Raw genomic sequence first — 14,263 nt, 5'->3', positions numbered from 1 at the left:
CATTACAGACTGTTTCAATAATTATTATGACTTGAGCTACTATTGCCACAGGGTCCTCAAAAATGCATTATTTTATTCTTCTGAAGTCCATGCATGATTAGGGCTACAGTTACTGTCATTTCAGATTTATTTATTTATTTATTTATTTTGTGGTGGTGCACTTAAACTTCATCAGCAGTCAATTTTGATAGGTGAAGGTTGAGTGGAGAAATGCTATTTCCTGGTATCTCAAAGGTGCTTGGTGAAGCAGTCAGAAATAAAACTGTGAGTAGTGGGATGACAGACAGCAAAGGGGAAATGGCCTGAGTGTCAAGAAAACATACCTGATTAGATGAGATAACACATTGTGGAGAAAAATGGGAAAAACTGTGAGGTTAAGAGCAGAAAAGATGCTTTTGAAAGCCGTATGTGTTTGTGAAGGGACACAACCATTTTGTTTTTCTTTTTTCCTTTTAAACCAATAGAAAAGCTCTTTGAACTTGCCCAAAATGCTGTATGCCAAGTCATTTTGAGGTGTAGCTGCTTAATAGCTCCAGGAATAAATTCTTGATAAACAAGCTTTTTAATGGAAATATTGACCATGGATCTAACAGAATGAATGGTGGGTCTGTTACAGTGTGACAGAGCACTAACTTGTTCCTGCAGTGTATTTTTCCATGCCAAACTTTTTGCTGAACTGAATTTACATTTTCTCTTGTAATATAGTAGTTCCAGCAATTTTCAGTAAATCTTTAAATATTTCATTTTTGAGACCTGGGACAATTGTTGAGGATAACAGTGGCAAGGATCTCTGAAGAATCTAAAGTGAGCAGATCTTTCTTTAAATGAGTAGAAAGTAACATTTGTGGCTATTTTGTGGGAGACCAAGCTGACAAATCCCCACTTAACAGTCAAATAGACGTTGCTTGTTCTAAACCATGCTTGGAAAATAGGTGTGTGTAAACTGAAATCTTTTGAACTTCTCTTTTAATGACAGCTCTTGTACTGCATCTTTTATTTCCCACCACTTCCAAACTTTCATTTCCATCGGAGCACTGATGTCCCTTACTAGTAAGCTAGAATCGTGTTTTCATTTTTGCAGTAGTATGAATATGCACACCTCTGTCTTTCAGTAGCGTATCCTTGAGAATGAAAGTGGTTTCACTGGCTTTCTTCTTGCAAGCAAACTGCGCACCAGTGCATTGTGTGATCTGGGATTTTTTTGTTTTGTTTTGTTTTTAATAAGTGTATGGACTGTTTTCTGAATGCTCAATCCACATTTTAAAGTTAAGAAGTATCCTGAATTTCTGTTGCTTTAGATTGTTATATGAGTACTGAAATCCACTTTGCTATCTTGATATATACTTTGTTGTCCCAAGCATGCATTTGATTGTTAACTGACAGTCATATTTAAGAGTTATTTTATAAATTTTGCATTATTACTGTAATCTTAGTGTAGAATGTAACTTTATTTTCAAAACTGTAAACAACAGATTCAAGATACCTCCTTTCTTTACTAGTTACCCTTTTCCTTCAGAGGTGTTAGTGAGGAATATTGCACGCAAGCAGCTCATTTTAAAGACTGACTTTGGACACTGCTTTATTTGAGATAGCTTTTTTGTTTGTGGGAATCTCTGACATATTTGTGAATGAGTAGTGACTCTTGAAGAGAAAAAGAGGTAATAAATGTTGAATGTGATCCTGTTTTAGAAAAAATACATCCCACAAAGCCATTTTGTTGCAGTACTTCCTAAGTGATGCTGCTGTTCAGTGTCAGCATAGCCATATCTTTTTGGACTGCCCAGGTTTTAGAGCCCATCCTATAGACTTAACTAACACACACTGAGTAATGCAGATGTTCTTTAAAAATAGTAATTAACACCACGAGAGCCCTTGGAACCACATCAACTGTGGCCATATTGATTTGATTATTTTTACATTTGTCAAGTTTTTTTGTGAAAGGAATTTAGAATAAATGCTCATGAAAGTAAAGAGCTTTGGTTTTGTTTTTTAAATACAAGCAGTTTTCCAAAGCTGATCTTTATTAAAAAAAAAAAAAAAAAGTGGGAAATGCCAAGGATGTGTTTTATGCTTTGTGAAGAAAAAGAAGAAAAAAACCCAACCGTGTTACCATTTTATATGTAAACTTACTTAATTGATAGAGAGAGTAACTTATCCTTTCTTGTATGTGACTGCTTGGGAGCATTACTTTGAATATCTTCAAAAGGATTTCTAGGCTTTGTTGTTGTTTTTTGTTCTTTTTTTCCTATAGCACTGTTTTTAAATCGGTTGTCTGAAAATTATGTTCCTGTTTTTAACATGCTTTTGGGTACTTCTCTTAATGTGTTGTTGATTCTTAGTAAAGTGATTTTATGAGATAGTACTTGCTTTCTGGAATTTCTGCTTTAAAGTGAAATCTTTTAGTATTTTGGCAAATGAACTAGTAGATTACATTTACCTCTTTGTGTTCTGATGCTGGCAAACGTACTTGATGTGCAATATTCCAGACTAATTTCCTAATTTTCCATGTTGTTGACACTGGAATCCCAGGCGACATGTAATGTTAACTTTGCGTATGTTTCCTGTGTAGAATTTCCATTCATGCAAGAAATATATGTTTATTTGACTATTCAAACTAGAAATGCAATGTGTTGAGCGTGAAGAGTATCTTATCTTACTCCTGGTAACTAAACATATATGTTACCTTGTCTGTGTTACACTTGTCACTTGTCTGTGAGTGTTGAAAATTACCTGCATAAAAAGTGAGGGTTGCTTTTCTGCTATTAGTGCCACTTCAGTGTAAAGGAAAATACACCTAGCTTTTAAAGCATATTCTCTAGCTGTGAAAATTTTAAAAGGATGTCTTTTTTTAAGTAGAAAAATATCATTTAAAATATGTGTCATCTATGTATGTATCTAAAATGTAGCTAAATATCCTTTTTATTGGATGTAAGTCCTCCTGTGGAAAGAAAGATCCACAGAATCAAATACATTACAGAGAGAAAGTGATATTTTAACATCTTTCTAAAATCTACAGTGAAGCAGACCTTTCTCGTTGTTTGCTCTTGCAGTAAGAACCACTTAAAACCTATAGAGCTGCAGGATTTTTACTTTTTGGACTAATACAGCAGTAGCTTCACTGATGTATAAGCTATTCTTTGTTCATAACCACTGTTTGGTGTAGAAACTCTCCACTAACACAATGCGATACCTTCCACCTTTCTTAAGCAATTTTAACCAAAGTTACTTATAGCCCTTTACATGCACATGCACGCACGCGTGCGCGCGCACACACACACACACACACACACACATTTTTGCTCTGATCCCTAAGTATATAATTATGCTATAAGCTATTAAAGTTTAACAGTATCTATATTTTGTTAGGATTTATTAGGTGGTATCAGTTGCTAGAGAATACTTGAAAATCTCTAATGATTTCTTATTTTAAACACTTTTGGTGTTAGTGTATTTCAGGTGGGCTACTATTTGCATTGTGCACGCAAAAAGAGAGTTTGAGGACTTGAATTCTGTGTTTGCATAAGCTTCTGCACTAACAACTAGAAGATGCTCACATGGCTCCGCTGGCAGCAGGGCTTTGGCAGGCTCGCTCCCACCCGCTGGAGCTGTTTGCTCGAGGCATGGAGCTCTGGCTACAACAATCAGGCAGGATCTTCATATGAAAAGCAAAAAAAGTGTGGCTGAGAGACAAAAGAAAAGAGCTGTCTGAGCCAAGGACATGCCGCTTCCTCCTTAATGGCACTAGATTCCAGATTTGTGTGTTTGGCAGTGTCCCTGGATTTATAGTTATTAATCAGAAATGTTAGAGGCTTAATGAAGTCGCCTTGATGTTAGGTTATGTTAATGCCACTAGAGATACTCTAAGATACTTCACCTGATCTCCAGAAGGGGCAGAAATCTCTGATATGTCAGAATTAACACCTGCCAGCCATGTGAGAATGCCTCTGATACCCAAGTGCATCTCAAATGGCAATAGATGCCTATGTTTAAGACAACTGAATTGAGCTCTTGGCGTCTGTTCTTCTGGGGAAAATAAATTGAAATTTAAAAAACTTTCTACATTTCAGTGGATTAAAAATTTGACAGAATTAGTCTTGCAGAAGAGCATAAGGACCTTTTAATTAATATCAGTCTGGTTAAAAAATAACAACATTCCTAAAAGACAAGAGCAGAGATTTCATAAGCGAGGAAGAACAGCCCCTCTCTCAAAAGAACCCGACACCCTCCAAAATCAAAAAGAAACTGAAAAACAGTTAAAATGAATTTAATTCCAAATCCTTTCTGTGGGAGTTGACCTGCATATGCTCCAGAGAGCACACTACAGGTTTGGAAAGTTGTTCTCGTAGCCTTCGGTGGGAAACATAAAAGCCAAGAATGGGCTTGGGATGAGAGGGTCTTACCCGGCGAAATGGCTTCTATACACATCGTTCAGCTGGGGAAAGCTAGGAAGTTGGAAAGGAGAGTCTCAAACCACCTCATTCCCCCCAAACCTCCCCATCACATATTTGTTCAGGCTATTTGGTGGTCCTTAGATAAATGTGAGGAAGTTCTCTGCTCTCAGCTTCCCACTTCTGTAAGAATGGGGAATTCACTGTTTGCATCTGGACACTTAGTCTGGTTTTAGCAAAGGAGATAAAATCTTACCAGGCATGTGGGATAAATGTTCCTTTTTCAAGTGTTTTCAAGCCAGTAACAAGATGGAAAAGCTCTCATTAGATGGCTTGCCTATTATGAGTACTTGATGTAGAGAGAGACTTTAGGAATTAAGCTTTTCTTGGTAAATATAAGCAATTTTCAGAAAGAAAAGAGTGGATCAGAGGCATAAAGGTTAGGAAAAGAAACTGAGCTTGAGAAATGAAAAGGAAGCTATTCATCTTCCATTTGTATTTTACAGCAGAAAAGCTTAGAAAATAATGCATGGCTAATACCTGTTTCCAGTTAGAGTATGGTAATGTTTTCTAATGAGGATTCTGGGAAAATGGCAGAGAGCAGGTAGATTAGATTTCTTTTACCACGTTGTATCAGTGATCAAAAATACCGGATGAAACGGATGAATAACTCTTGCAGTTGGTTACAGCATCTGTACAGAGACATAAATTTGCTGTTTGAATTCTGCCTTTCTATAAAGTTTCTTTGTGTAGAATTTAAAAACTGACGCTGCATGTTAGCTGATGATTTGCTCAAATGTGGACAGAAACATTTTCTTTTCTGTCTTCCTGTCTCCTTTCTTTCCCTGAAAATGGGATATACTAAGATATATCAGAGAGCTAAAAAGATATCTAAGGAGGATATATAAAGAAAAAGATTTGATTCCTAATGTTTACATGGGTAAAAGGCTTCATAAATGGATTCTTAGAATATTTGTGCTTAGTGTTGAATGAGATGTCTTCTGTTTCCTTCAAGACAAAACAAATATATTGATAGTGAATTGTGCTTTTTCAGAATTTTTTGTATTATGTATCCTTTTAAAAAACTGTCAGAATTTACTGGTGAAGTTCCTGTATGTTCTAGTTTAATCTCTTCATTTTGGTTGCACAGTTAAAAAAAAAATCACTTTCCATGTAAAAAAATAAGAATTATTACCATTTCTGTATTTATTTAAATAAAAAGTAAAATGCAGTAAGACAGACTTATTAATACCTAAAAGACAACAAATCAGTTAATGGAAAGAGTAACAGAATTTTCTGAGCAAAAATATGCCTTGATGAGGGAGAAAAGTTTTATAAGATAATTGATATTGACAGATGGAAAAATTGAGCTATTCAAAAAAGAATATTAAAACTATCAGTGTAGATTAGTAGTATTGATATGAATTTGTATGCATCTTTTTGTTACAAAGAAAACAGAGTGCTGCAAAGATGAGAATGTTTCTAAGTGCTCAATACTGGGGAAGTTCTGAGCGTAGCCTTTTAAAATATTGATGATAATTAACTGCAGTGGCAAGTTAGTGGTGTCTTTAGACAGTTTATTAATGAGACTGATGCTTCCCCCTCCCCTTCCCTCTGTGTGTTAGGATGTGTACAAATGCTCGTTTCAGCATGTTGCTTTTCTCTTCCAGTGGACTTGATTTTAGAGCTGCATCTTCTTCCATGGGAAGACGCCAAGTTCTCAACTTGAATATTCGAGTCACTAAATATGAAAAGCTGATTTTTTTTCTTCTTTGTGACTTTAACTCGTTAAAAAAAAAAAAAAAAAAAAAAGCCTTCAATGCTCTTTACATCTTACTGTGTAACTTCTAATGCCGTATGAGATATTAATATCTGGCATCCTGCTTTATTCTCTTACTGCGCCAACAGAAAGTATACAAGTTAGTTCATGCAGGATTCATTTATTAACTTTTGATCGGGATGAGAAGCAGGCAGGAAGAGGTTATTTTTATTTTTTAATATCTCTGGTAGCTACATATTATCTTTGACCTAAGCTTCTTTAAAAAGAGACGTCAGAGACTGTCAGAGAAACAGCTTTCTCTGAGGTTCAGATACATAAATATTTTCTTAGTTACTTTTCTCTGATGGCTTTCATCAAGAATGTCAGAACATGTGCATATTTGTATTTTGTAATAAAAAAACCTATGAAGTAATATGCTAAAAGATAATAGTGTTTAACTTTGGGTGCTTTTTTCTTTCTTTCTTTCTTTCTTTTTTTTTCATTGTTACATTTAGAGGTCTATGGCTTTCAGAATTTTTATTTGAAAGAACGGTTCAGAAGGTATTACTGTTTAAACAGTAAGAAGACAATATCTAGTGATTTGGTCCTTAAAAAAAAAAAGTGCGTCAACTAGGAAAGAAAAAAAACATGGTTTCAGTGTCTATATGGACTGTCACCTATAAATCCTAGGACGGATGTCAGATCAACTTACAAACCAAAGGCACAGCTATCTCTGTCATTCAATTTCTGTACCCAGGAAAATCTTTCATGTCCTGCAAACTCTCAAAGTTCGTGATTTATCAGCATGTCAGGGAGGTGAGCTTTATAAAGGAACAGCTAAATGACACTTCTTGGAAAAACTGTAGAACATCAATTTATTCATAAATTTTATTTATAAGCAAAAAGTTGATACGAACTGACTGTGTGTGTGAATTCATACTTCTACTTTTAAACCCTACATAATTTTTACTGTCTTAGTAGGTATTATCTGTCAAGTATTCAAGCAAGACTTATTGTTTATTCTAGTAGAATACCTCTTCCACTATAAGCCTAATTTTAAATAAGGTGTGTGACATGCATTTGTTACATATGTATGTGAATATGTGTAGAGAAATAGATGTATTAAACATACTAAAAGAGTATTTTTGATTACATGGAAGTCCAGGAATCAATTTTTATTAATTGCTTCCATTAATTGTTCTAACATTATGGCAATGTTTGAGTGTTTTGCCCTAATGGAGTGACAACGGGGGAGAGGCAAGCAAAATCATACCTTGGTTTCAAAACCAAGGGATAGCACAGCCAGAGAAAAGGTTGGCTGTGGTTGTAAAGCTGTTTAATCACACGCTCTCACCCTGCTACAAAACCATGGTCTTTTATTGAGAGCACAGTGATCATAAAGGAATTTCTTTGTGGCTTTATAGGTGTCTCTTCTCAGAAATAAGATTTGTGAACTAAAAAGCACTGAAGAAAAGCATTGCATCTGTGGTTATAGGTAGGAGTGTTTGATGATTTCCATCTTAGGTGGAATGTTCAATCACCTGCATTTTTAAAAAGTCTCCTTAGCACTTTCAGTGTTTTCATAAGGAAAATTCTCAATAATGATTAGGATATTTGACAGACCAAAGGATAGCAAGCTTGATCTGCTAGATCAGAAGACAGCAGAATATACTTTAATTTCTCTTCTGGTCAGCTTTGCCAAGAGTTTTATTTTGCTTATTATTGGAACATACAGTAAAGGCATCCTCTTAGAAAGGAAAAAGTTGGTCTTTTTTTCTTTTCATACATATCACAAATCTTAAAAAAAAAAAAAGAAAGAAAGAAAAGAGGTCACAAGATTTTTCTTTGAAGAACAGTGCATGTAATAAGTTGTTTATGTACGTTTGAATGACTAACCATTATATTAAACTACTGTGAAAAAACATTTTTTCTGTAAGCACATACAATACTGAAGTTATTGAACCCAGTTTCTTTTTGCCTTTCAATCTATGCAGTTCTACTGAAACCAGTGCAAGTGAATCACTGTAGCCTTCATATATCTGAATATGTGATTTTACTCCTCTAATTTTAAGATTACAGAGATTTTTAACTCGGGGTGAGAGAGCTCTGTTTTCTTGTGCTTCTTGTCTTGTTAGAGTATGGATTAATAGCAAATACATACCAGCTTCACACATGTTCGATAAAGACAAACTGGAAATTACATCTCCAATTATGTCTTAATAAATTGCAAATTGAACTAATTTTTGTAATTTTAATCAAGTGATAATGCCTGAATTAATTTTGCCCCTGGCTGGTGATGTATTTAGTGTGGAATATGGTGCCTACTGCTTATTGCTCTAAGTTCCGATGAAGAAAGGTTTGAAATGTGTTGATAGGTTTTTACATACTCGTTTAAACATATTAAAACAGGTTTGTTAAAAGTGACATCTGAGTAGGTGTAATTTACAAGTAGTTTCCAGACAGTAATCTAAATAAACTCCTCTGTGTTCTATTAGAATAAATAAGAATGAATGAATTTTCAAGCATTGATACCACCTAGTGGTAAAAAAAAATACTGTTACTTGTTTACATAGTATTCTTGCATATTCACTGTCAAAAGAATACAAAGTTTATGTTTTATAATAAAGGGAAATTATACTATATATTTTGTAACTGAGTATCTGCACATGTATAGTACTACAAAAACTGAGAGTGGGTAGTTACTTTAAGACTTGTGCTTTACTTCTTGATATGTGTAGTTAAGCCACCCTTGCTCTGCCATATTAAAAAAGCAAGTTTATTAAATGCATACGTGAGAGTAACGAGGACTTTTTACAGATATAAAAACATGATCCCACTCTGTGTATACCTGTCAAGAACATATATATGCTTTTGTAAACAAGCAAACAAACAAAAACCCCAAAAGCTCGTTCTGGAATAGGAGATTGAATTTAGATTAGGATATGTGTATGGGTTGTGAATTCCTGGCACAGTCGTCGATAAGACTGTTCAGTGAACCAGAGTGGAGAGCTGGGCTAGTGAAAACTAATCTGGCAAAAAAGTTGACTCGGATAAATTCCCTGGATTAGTTGAGTGGGTCTGCAGAGTTGATTCTGCTGGCACAAGAGGGGGTGGTCTGTGGTGGGAAATAGCGGGGAGAGATTGAGGGGAGCAGGACCACTATGTCTGGAAGTGATTCTAGTGCGTGCCATGCAGTAGTGACTATGAAACCACAGTGCTGATCACTTTACATAATGCAGTGTATCAAGATCAGGTGTATAGTAAAATACTGCTCACTCATTCTTTGAAAAATTCAAAACTTTAAAACAGCCCTTTCAATTACAGCAGTTTGTGAAACCATCTTTTATTTCTTATCGGCTGGTGTAGATCAAGTATAAAAGTTATACTCACCATTGTAACATTTGTAATGTGATTATTACCACATAAGATAGTAACTTAGCTAATTCTGGCTGATGTATACAGACTACTTATTTTTCCATTTTCATTTATAGATACTTGTTTCACAGTGGCAATCCAGAGCATCCAGGAGACATACTTCTAAACACAACTGTGGAAGTTTTGCCTTTTCAGGTATGAACATATTGATTTTTCTGTCCTCTAATAGAAGATAAAACCAAAACTCTCTCTCTCTCTCCTTTTTTTTTTTTTTTTTTTTTAATTGAGTGAGGGAGACATGATCACCTCTTGAAACTGTAGGATCTTGATGCCCTTTTTTTAGAGGGTGGAACTATTCTGAGAAAACATGTTCATTGAGAGTGCAGCCTGCTGTAAGAGCTGTTGGCAATTTGGAAGTGAACAAGCATTTGGCTCCTCTTCTGCTTCACTATTAATTTTTAAAACAAAAAATAACCTTCCTTTAAAACAAAAAAATCTTCCCTTTCTTCTGTATTTTGGAATATGAGAAAGCTAAGCAAATCTCCTGTTTGACTTGGTGAAAGTCTAGGTTCAGGATCTGACACAAACCCTACCAGATGTTTATGTACCTAAATTCTTAAACTGCATCTGTTACTTTCTGTTGATGACTGATTTCTTTTTCTTCCATAAATCATTCTGAATTTTAACTTGTGAGGGCATTATATTGTCTCAAGTATATTCTTGCCTGAATCCAGCTGATACAGATTCGTTTTCTTCAACTAGGTATTATATCTAACCATTTGTATCAGAAACTGTGTGTAAGGGTTAAGAGACTACTTCAGACAAGTTGATTTTATTTAGTATTAAAGTAGTAAATTATTTCTGTCTTCTCCCATACATCTGATGCAAGTATCTTGAAATCTGTGACTAAATTACCATATTGAATCTCTTAAATAAGGTACAGTTAATGTCATAGGGGTGTTTTGCTTTTCCGTTCTTGCAGTCTATCATCCAGGTAGCAAATACAGAAATTTCTGAACCTCTCCTCCCTCCACCTTACCCAAAGTTTGTCAGTTTGATTCTATTTATACAAGGTAACACCTGGGATATCATAGCTTTATAAGGCTTATGGGTTTTGTTTCTCAAGACCTTTAGAAATGTATTCAGTCACAAAAGCAGCAGCAGCCCTTGCTTTCTCTGGGCCCAAGAGGTCATAAGAATGCACAATAAGATGATATCGGACAAAATGTGCATCAAACATATCTCCCTTTGGGCTATACCTGATTGTGAGTTCTCCAAACTGGAGCATTCCCTAAGGAAATATAGCTGCCAAGCTTGCCTTGCTATTGCTATCCTAAGTGGAAAGGTAAACAGGAAATCTTGCATCTAGTACATTCCCACACCATTGGTGTCAGCAGGAAAACTCACCAGTATGGAGACTGCAGCTATGGAATGGTAGGTGCTGTTTTGAAGGAAGGATTTCTGTGCCATGGACTTGAGAAGAGTTGAGACTCTGTTCAGGTACTTCTAGCCTCGTCCCTCATGAGCAGAAATCAGAAAAAAATAGTCACTAGAAACCAGAGTGCTGCCAGTCTGGATTTGTCTGAGACTTAAGCAGTACATTCCAAAAAGCTTTTTTCAGCAGTCTCCCTTAAAAGTTGGGGGGAAAAAAAGTGGATTTGAGTATTTAATCTTCTGTGTGTGTCAAGCATTTTTAAATGATTCGTGAGAAATTCTTACAGTAAGTCTCTTAGTATTCAGTCATGTGATTCTGATTGTAATTTACAGGCTGCTTTTTGAAGCTGTGATCTCCAAATTCATTTTTGTGTGTGCATTAAAGAAGCTTATTTATATCCCCCTTTTAATAAGGCAGTGGATAATTGAAATGCTTCCCTCACTGGTCTAACAGCTTTTCATCACACCTAAATTCTTACATTAAGAAGCAAGTTAAATTTTATTTACCCTGAGAGAATCTCTGGTTCAACCACAGGAAAAGAAGGCAAAATTTTGCCTTTGATTTTATACCGCTATTTATGCCAGTATCTGCTATATATTCTATTCATGTGGCAGTTAACATGCAAATTGTTTGGGACACTTCAAAAAGTACTTATTTTTTCTACCTTGAAGCCAAATACAGCTCAGTTCTGGAATATGGCTGCTTTTCATTTTTGTGTTTGTTTGTCTAACACTATAAATAACTATTCCAGGCTGATTCATAATCAATTAGGAAACATGGGTTCTGTATATATAGCAAGAGTATGCAGGCTTTCCCTGGCAAGTAGTATGTGAAAATAAATTATCTCATTTATGCTTTTTTGTTTTTTTCTAGAATGAAGAATTGGTATTAAGCAAAGAAACCAAAGACAAACGCTTAGAGGATGGTTACTTCAGGATAGGTATGCCATGGGCAGCAATGGTTTTCTATTATACATATAGAAGGAAAAGTATTTAGTTGCTATTGCAACATTTAATGCATTTTTATTAAAAACAAAGCAATCCTGAAAGTGAAATTTTGTTCACTTACTTTGCGTGAGTGACCTTCTAAGCTTTACTTAATATTACTTTCAATATTTCGTCTTTCAGGCTGAGTACTAAACAAAGATCTTTTGTGACTCTTAGTTATGGTGCAGTTACGTCCGACTTCTATGTCAAGACAGATCACCTAGCTGAGGTGTTCACATGTTGTAGAAAGTCATGCATTTTGTCCTGTGGCTTCACAAGTGCCCTGTGTGAGCTGTTGTGCTTGTGTGCACACTCTCAGGGTCCTGGACTCAAACCCACCCTACAAATAGACATTCAGCTGTCTTGCCAGGGGATGAGATTAGCATTTCCATAACCAAGGGGCTGTTGGGGGAGTTGGCAGGATACCCGTTGTCACGGAAGAGAAACCTTACTGATGGACTGTATTTAGCTTGTTGGCCATAAGCTGGCCATCACTGTTATAATGAAAGCATGTTTTTCCATCTTTATGAATTGTAGTTGAAATGTATATGTTTAAGTGTGATGACTAACTAGTCTTTTAAATTGAATTCTTGTTCATCTTAATGTAACTGAAGATTCTTCAAACTGGAATACACTAAACATGAATGATATCCCTTGTGCATAACGCTCTCTGAAAATGCGTAGACCAAGGGTTCTGTGTTTAATTCCATGATACTGCATGAAAATCTATACCAAAATCTTCCTAGATTTTCAAAGGTGGTCATTCCCATAAGTACAGACGATTCAGAAGTTTTTATTCTGTAATGTGCTACTGTTGTCAGGTCTGTGTGTTCTGATGATGTGCCCCGTCTGGTTTGCTGCTGCAAAGCCAAATAAAATGTCAAGAATCACTGGCTATTTTTAAAAGTGTTTTGCTTTAGGAATTGATACCAGTCAACCTTACATCCAGTAGCAGGTTTAAGCTGTAAATTGCGGTACTACAGGTATGTTTTTCTGAATTGAGATTTTGTATTTCATTTTGTTGAACTGGAGTTAATTGATGATATGTTTTTCCTTCTTTTGCAGGGAAATTTGAAAATGGTGTAGCTGAAGGAACAGTTGACCCAAGCCTAAACCCTATTTCATCATTCCGACTTTCAGTGATACAAAATTCAGCAGTTTGGGCAATTTTGAATGAGGTGAGGTGCTATAACCTTTTAAAAATAAAACCAGGAAATGTGAAATTTCTTAATTTTGTTGATGTTTTTGAAGCTCAAAATTTTGGCTAACACTGAGAGTTATCTGTTTTTACTGAGAACTGTAATGTCCTAAAATTATTCCTTTTTTTTTTTTTTTTTGACTCTGTATTTCAGATTCATATTAAAAAGATTACAAACTGATCATCGAAATTTGCTTTGGAGGAAAAAGAAAGAATCCTTGAAAACTTTTCCTATAAAATACAACATCCTTAACAAGTCACAAATTGAAAATACTGAGCATGCACCTTATTCCAAATTTCTTTCATTTTTCACTTGAACACTACCTCTTGTGAAATCTACTGTAGATGAGAAGATTGTACTTACCCCTTCTTATCCGATCCATCGAGAAACTGATGCTTCACACTGATAACATTCATCTGAGGTCTAAGTTGTCCTTCACTTTAAGGTGACTTTATCATCTTACGGTTGCAGAATCCTGCTACTCTTAACCTGTACTATTTTGATAGTATAGTAATATAGAGAAGTTGTACATATTGTTACATTCCTTGAAGAAGAAGAAAATATAATTATTGTTAAATACATTTTATGAAGGGGGTACTTTCAGATTTCCATTTATTTTCTATAACAAAAACCCTCTTTTATAGATTGTCAGGGATATATATTAAAAATGTTAGGGATATTTAATTTATTAAAATAATTTGAAAGTACATATTTTTATGCAGTAAAATTTTAAATTGATATAGGTTTTTTTTATGGATTATCTAGTTTAAGTTATCTTTCTACATTTTTCTTTGGAGATGCAAACATAAATTAATACCATATTTCAAGGATACTGCCGTGTTTAAAAGAACTAGATTGAGTTTCTAAATTATGTAGTTTTGTACACAGAATCTGAATGATGTTCAGAGGCATTAACAGAGTTCTGAAGAACCTTATTCTTTGGGGCTATGAAATTCCACTATGTACAGTTTGAAATTTCTTAGTATTTCATATTACGTACTAAATCTGTGGTGATTTTACATTTTATTCATTGCATTTTAGAAGAATTTTTCAATTCCAAAATGTTTCTAAAAATATTTGCAGACATTTCCTAGTCTGGACAAATTCATTTTCTGTATTGA

The 14,263-nt window shown here is 34.9% G+C and overlaps 1 protein-coding gene across 2 annotated transcripts in view; it reads left to right on the top strand.

Moving 5' to 3' along the window:
* Positions 1-13,789, top strand: part of MGAT4A (alpha-1,3-mannosyl-glycoprotein 4-beta-N-acetylglucosaminyltransferase A) — a 75,205-nt gene extending 61,416 nt beyond the window's left edge. Inside the window, exons 13-16 of one of the 2 annotated variants that reach the window (XM_062575036.1) lie at positions 9,639-9,717; positions 11,831-11,897; positions 13,009-13,121; positions 13,296-13,789. In XM_062575036.1, coding sequence (XP_062431020.1) covers positions 9,639-9,717; positions 11,831-11,897; positions 13,009-13,121; positions 13,296-13,322 — 286 coding nt within the window. In that variant the 3' untranslated portion in view covers positions 13,323-13,789. Of the gene's footprint in view, positions 1-9,638; positions 9,718-11,830; positions 11,898-12,863; positions 12,920-13,008; positions 13,122-13,295 lie in introns of those variants that run through there. The other variant, XM_062575045.1, reaches the window with a different exon arrangement.
* Positions 13,790-14,263: the final 474 nt, after the last annotated feature.

The sequence above is a fragment of the Rhea pennata genome, chromosome 1 (genome assembly GCF_028389875.1).
Source record: "Rhea pennata isolate bPtePen1 chromosome 1, bPtePen1.pri, whole genome shotgun sequence".
Taxonomy (NCBI): Eukaryota; Metazoa; Chordata; class Aves; order Rheiformes; family Rheidae; genus Rhea; species Rhea pennata.
This window is presented reverse-complemented; position numbering and strand designations above follow the sequence as displayed.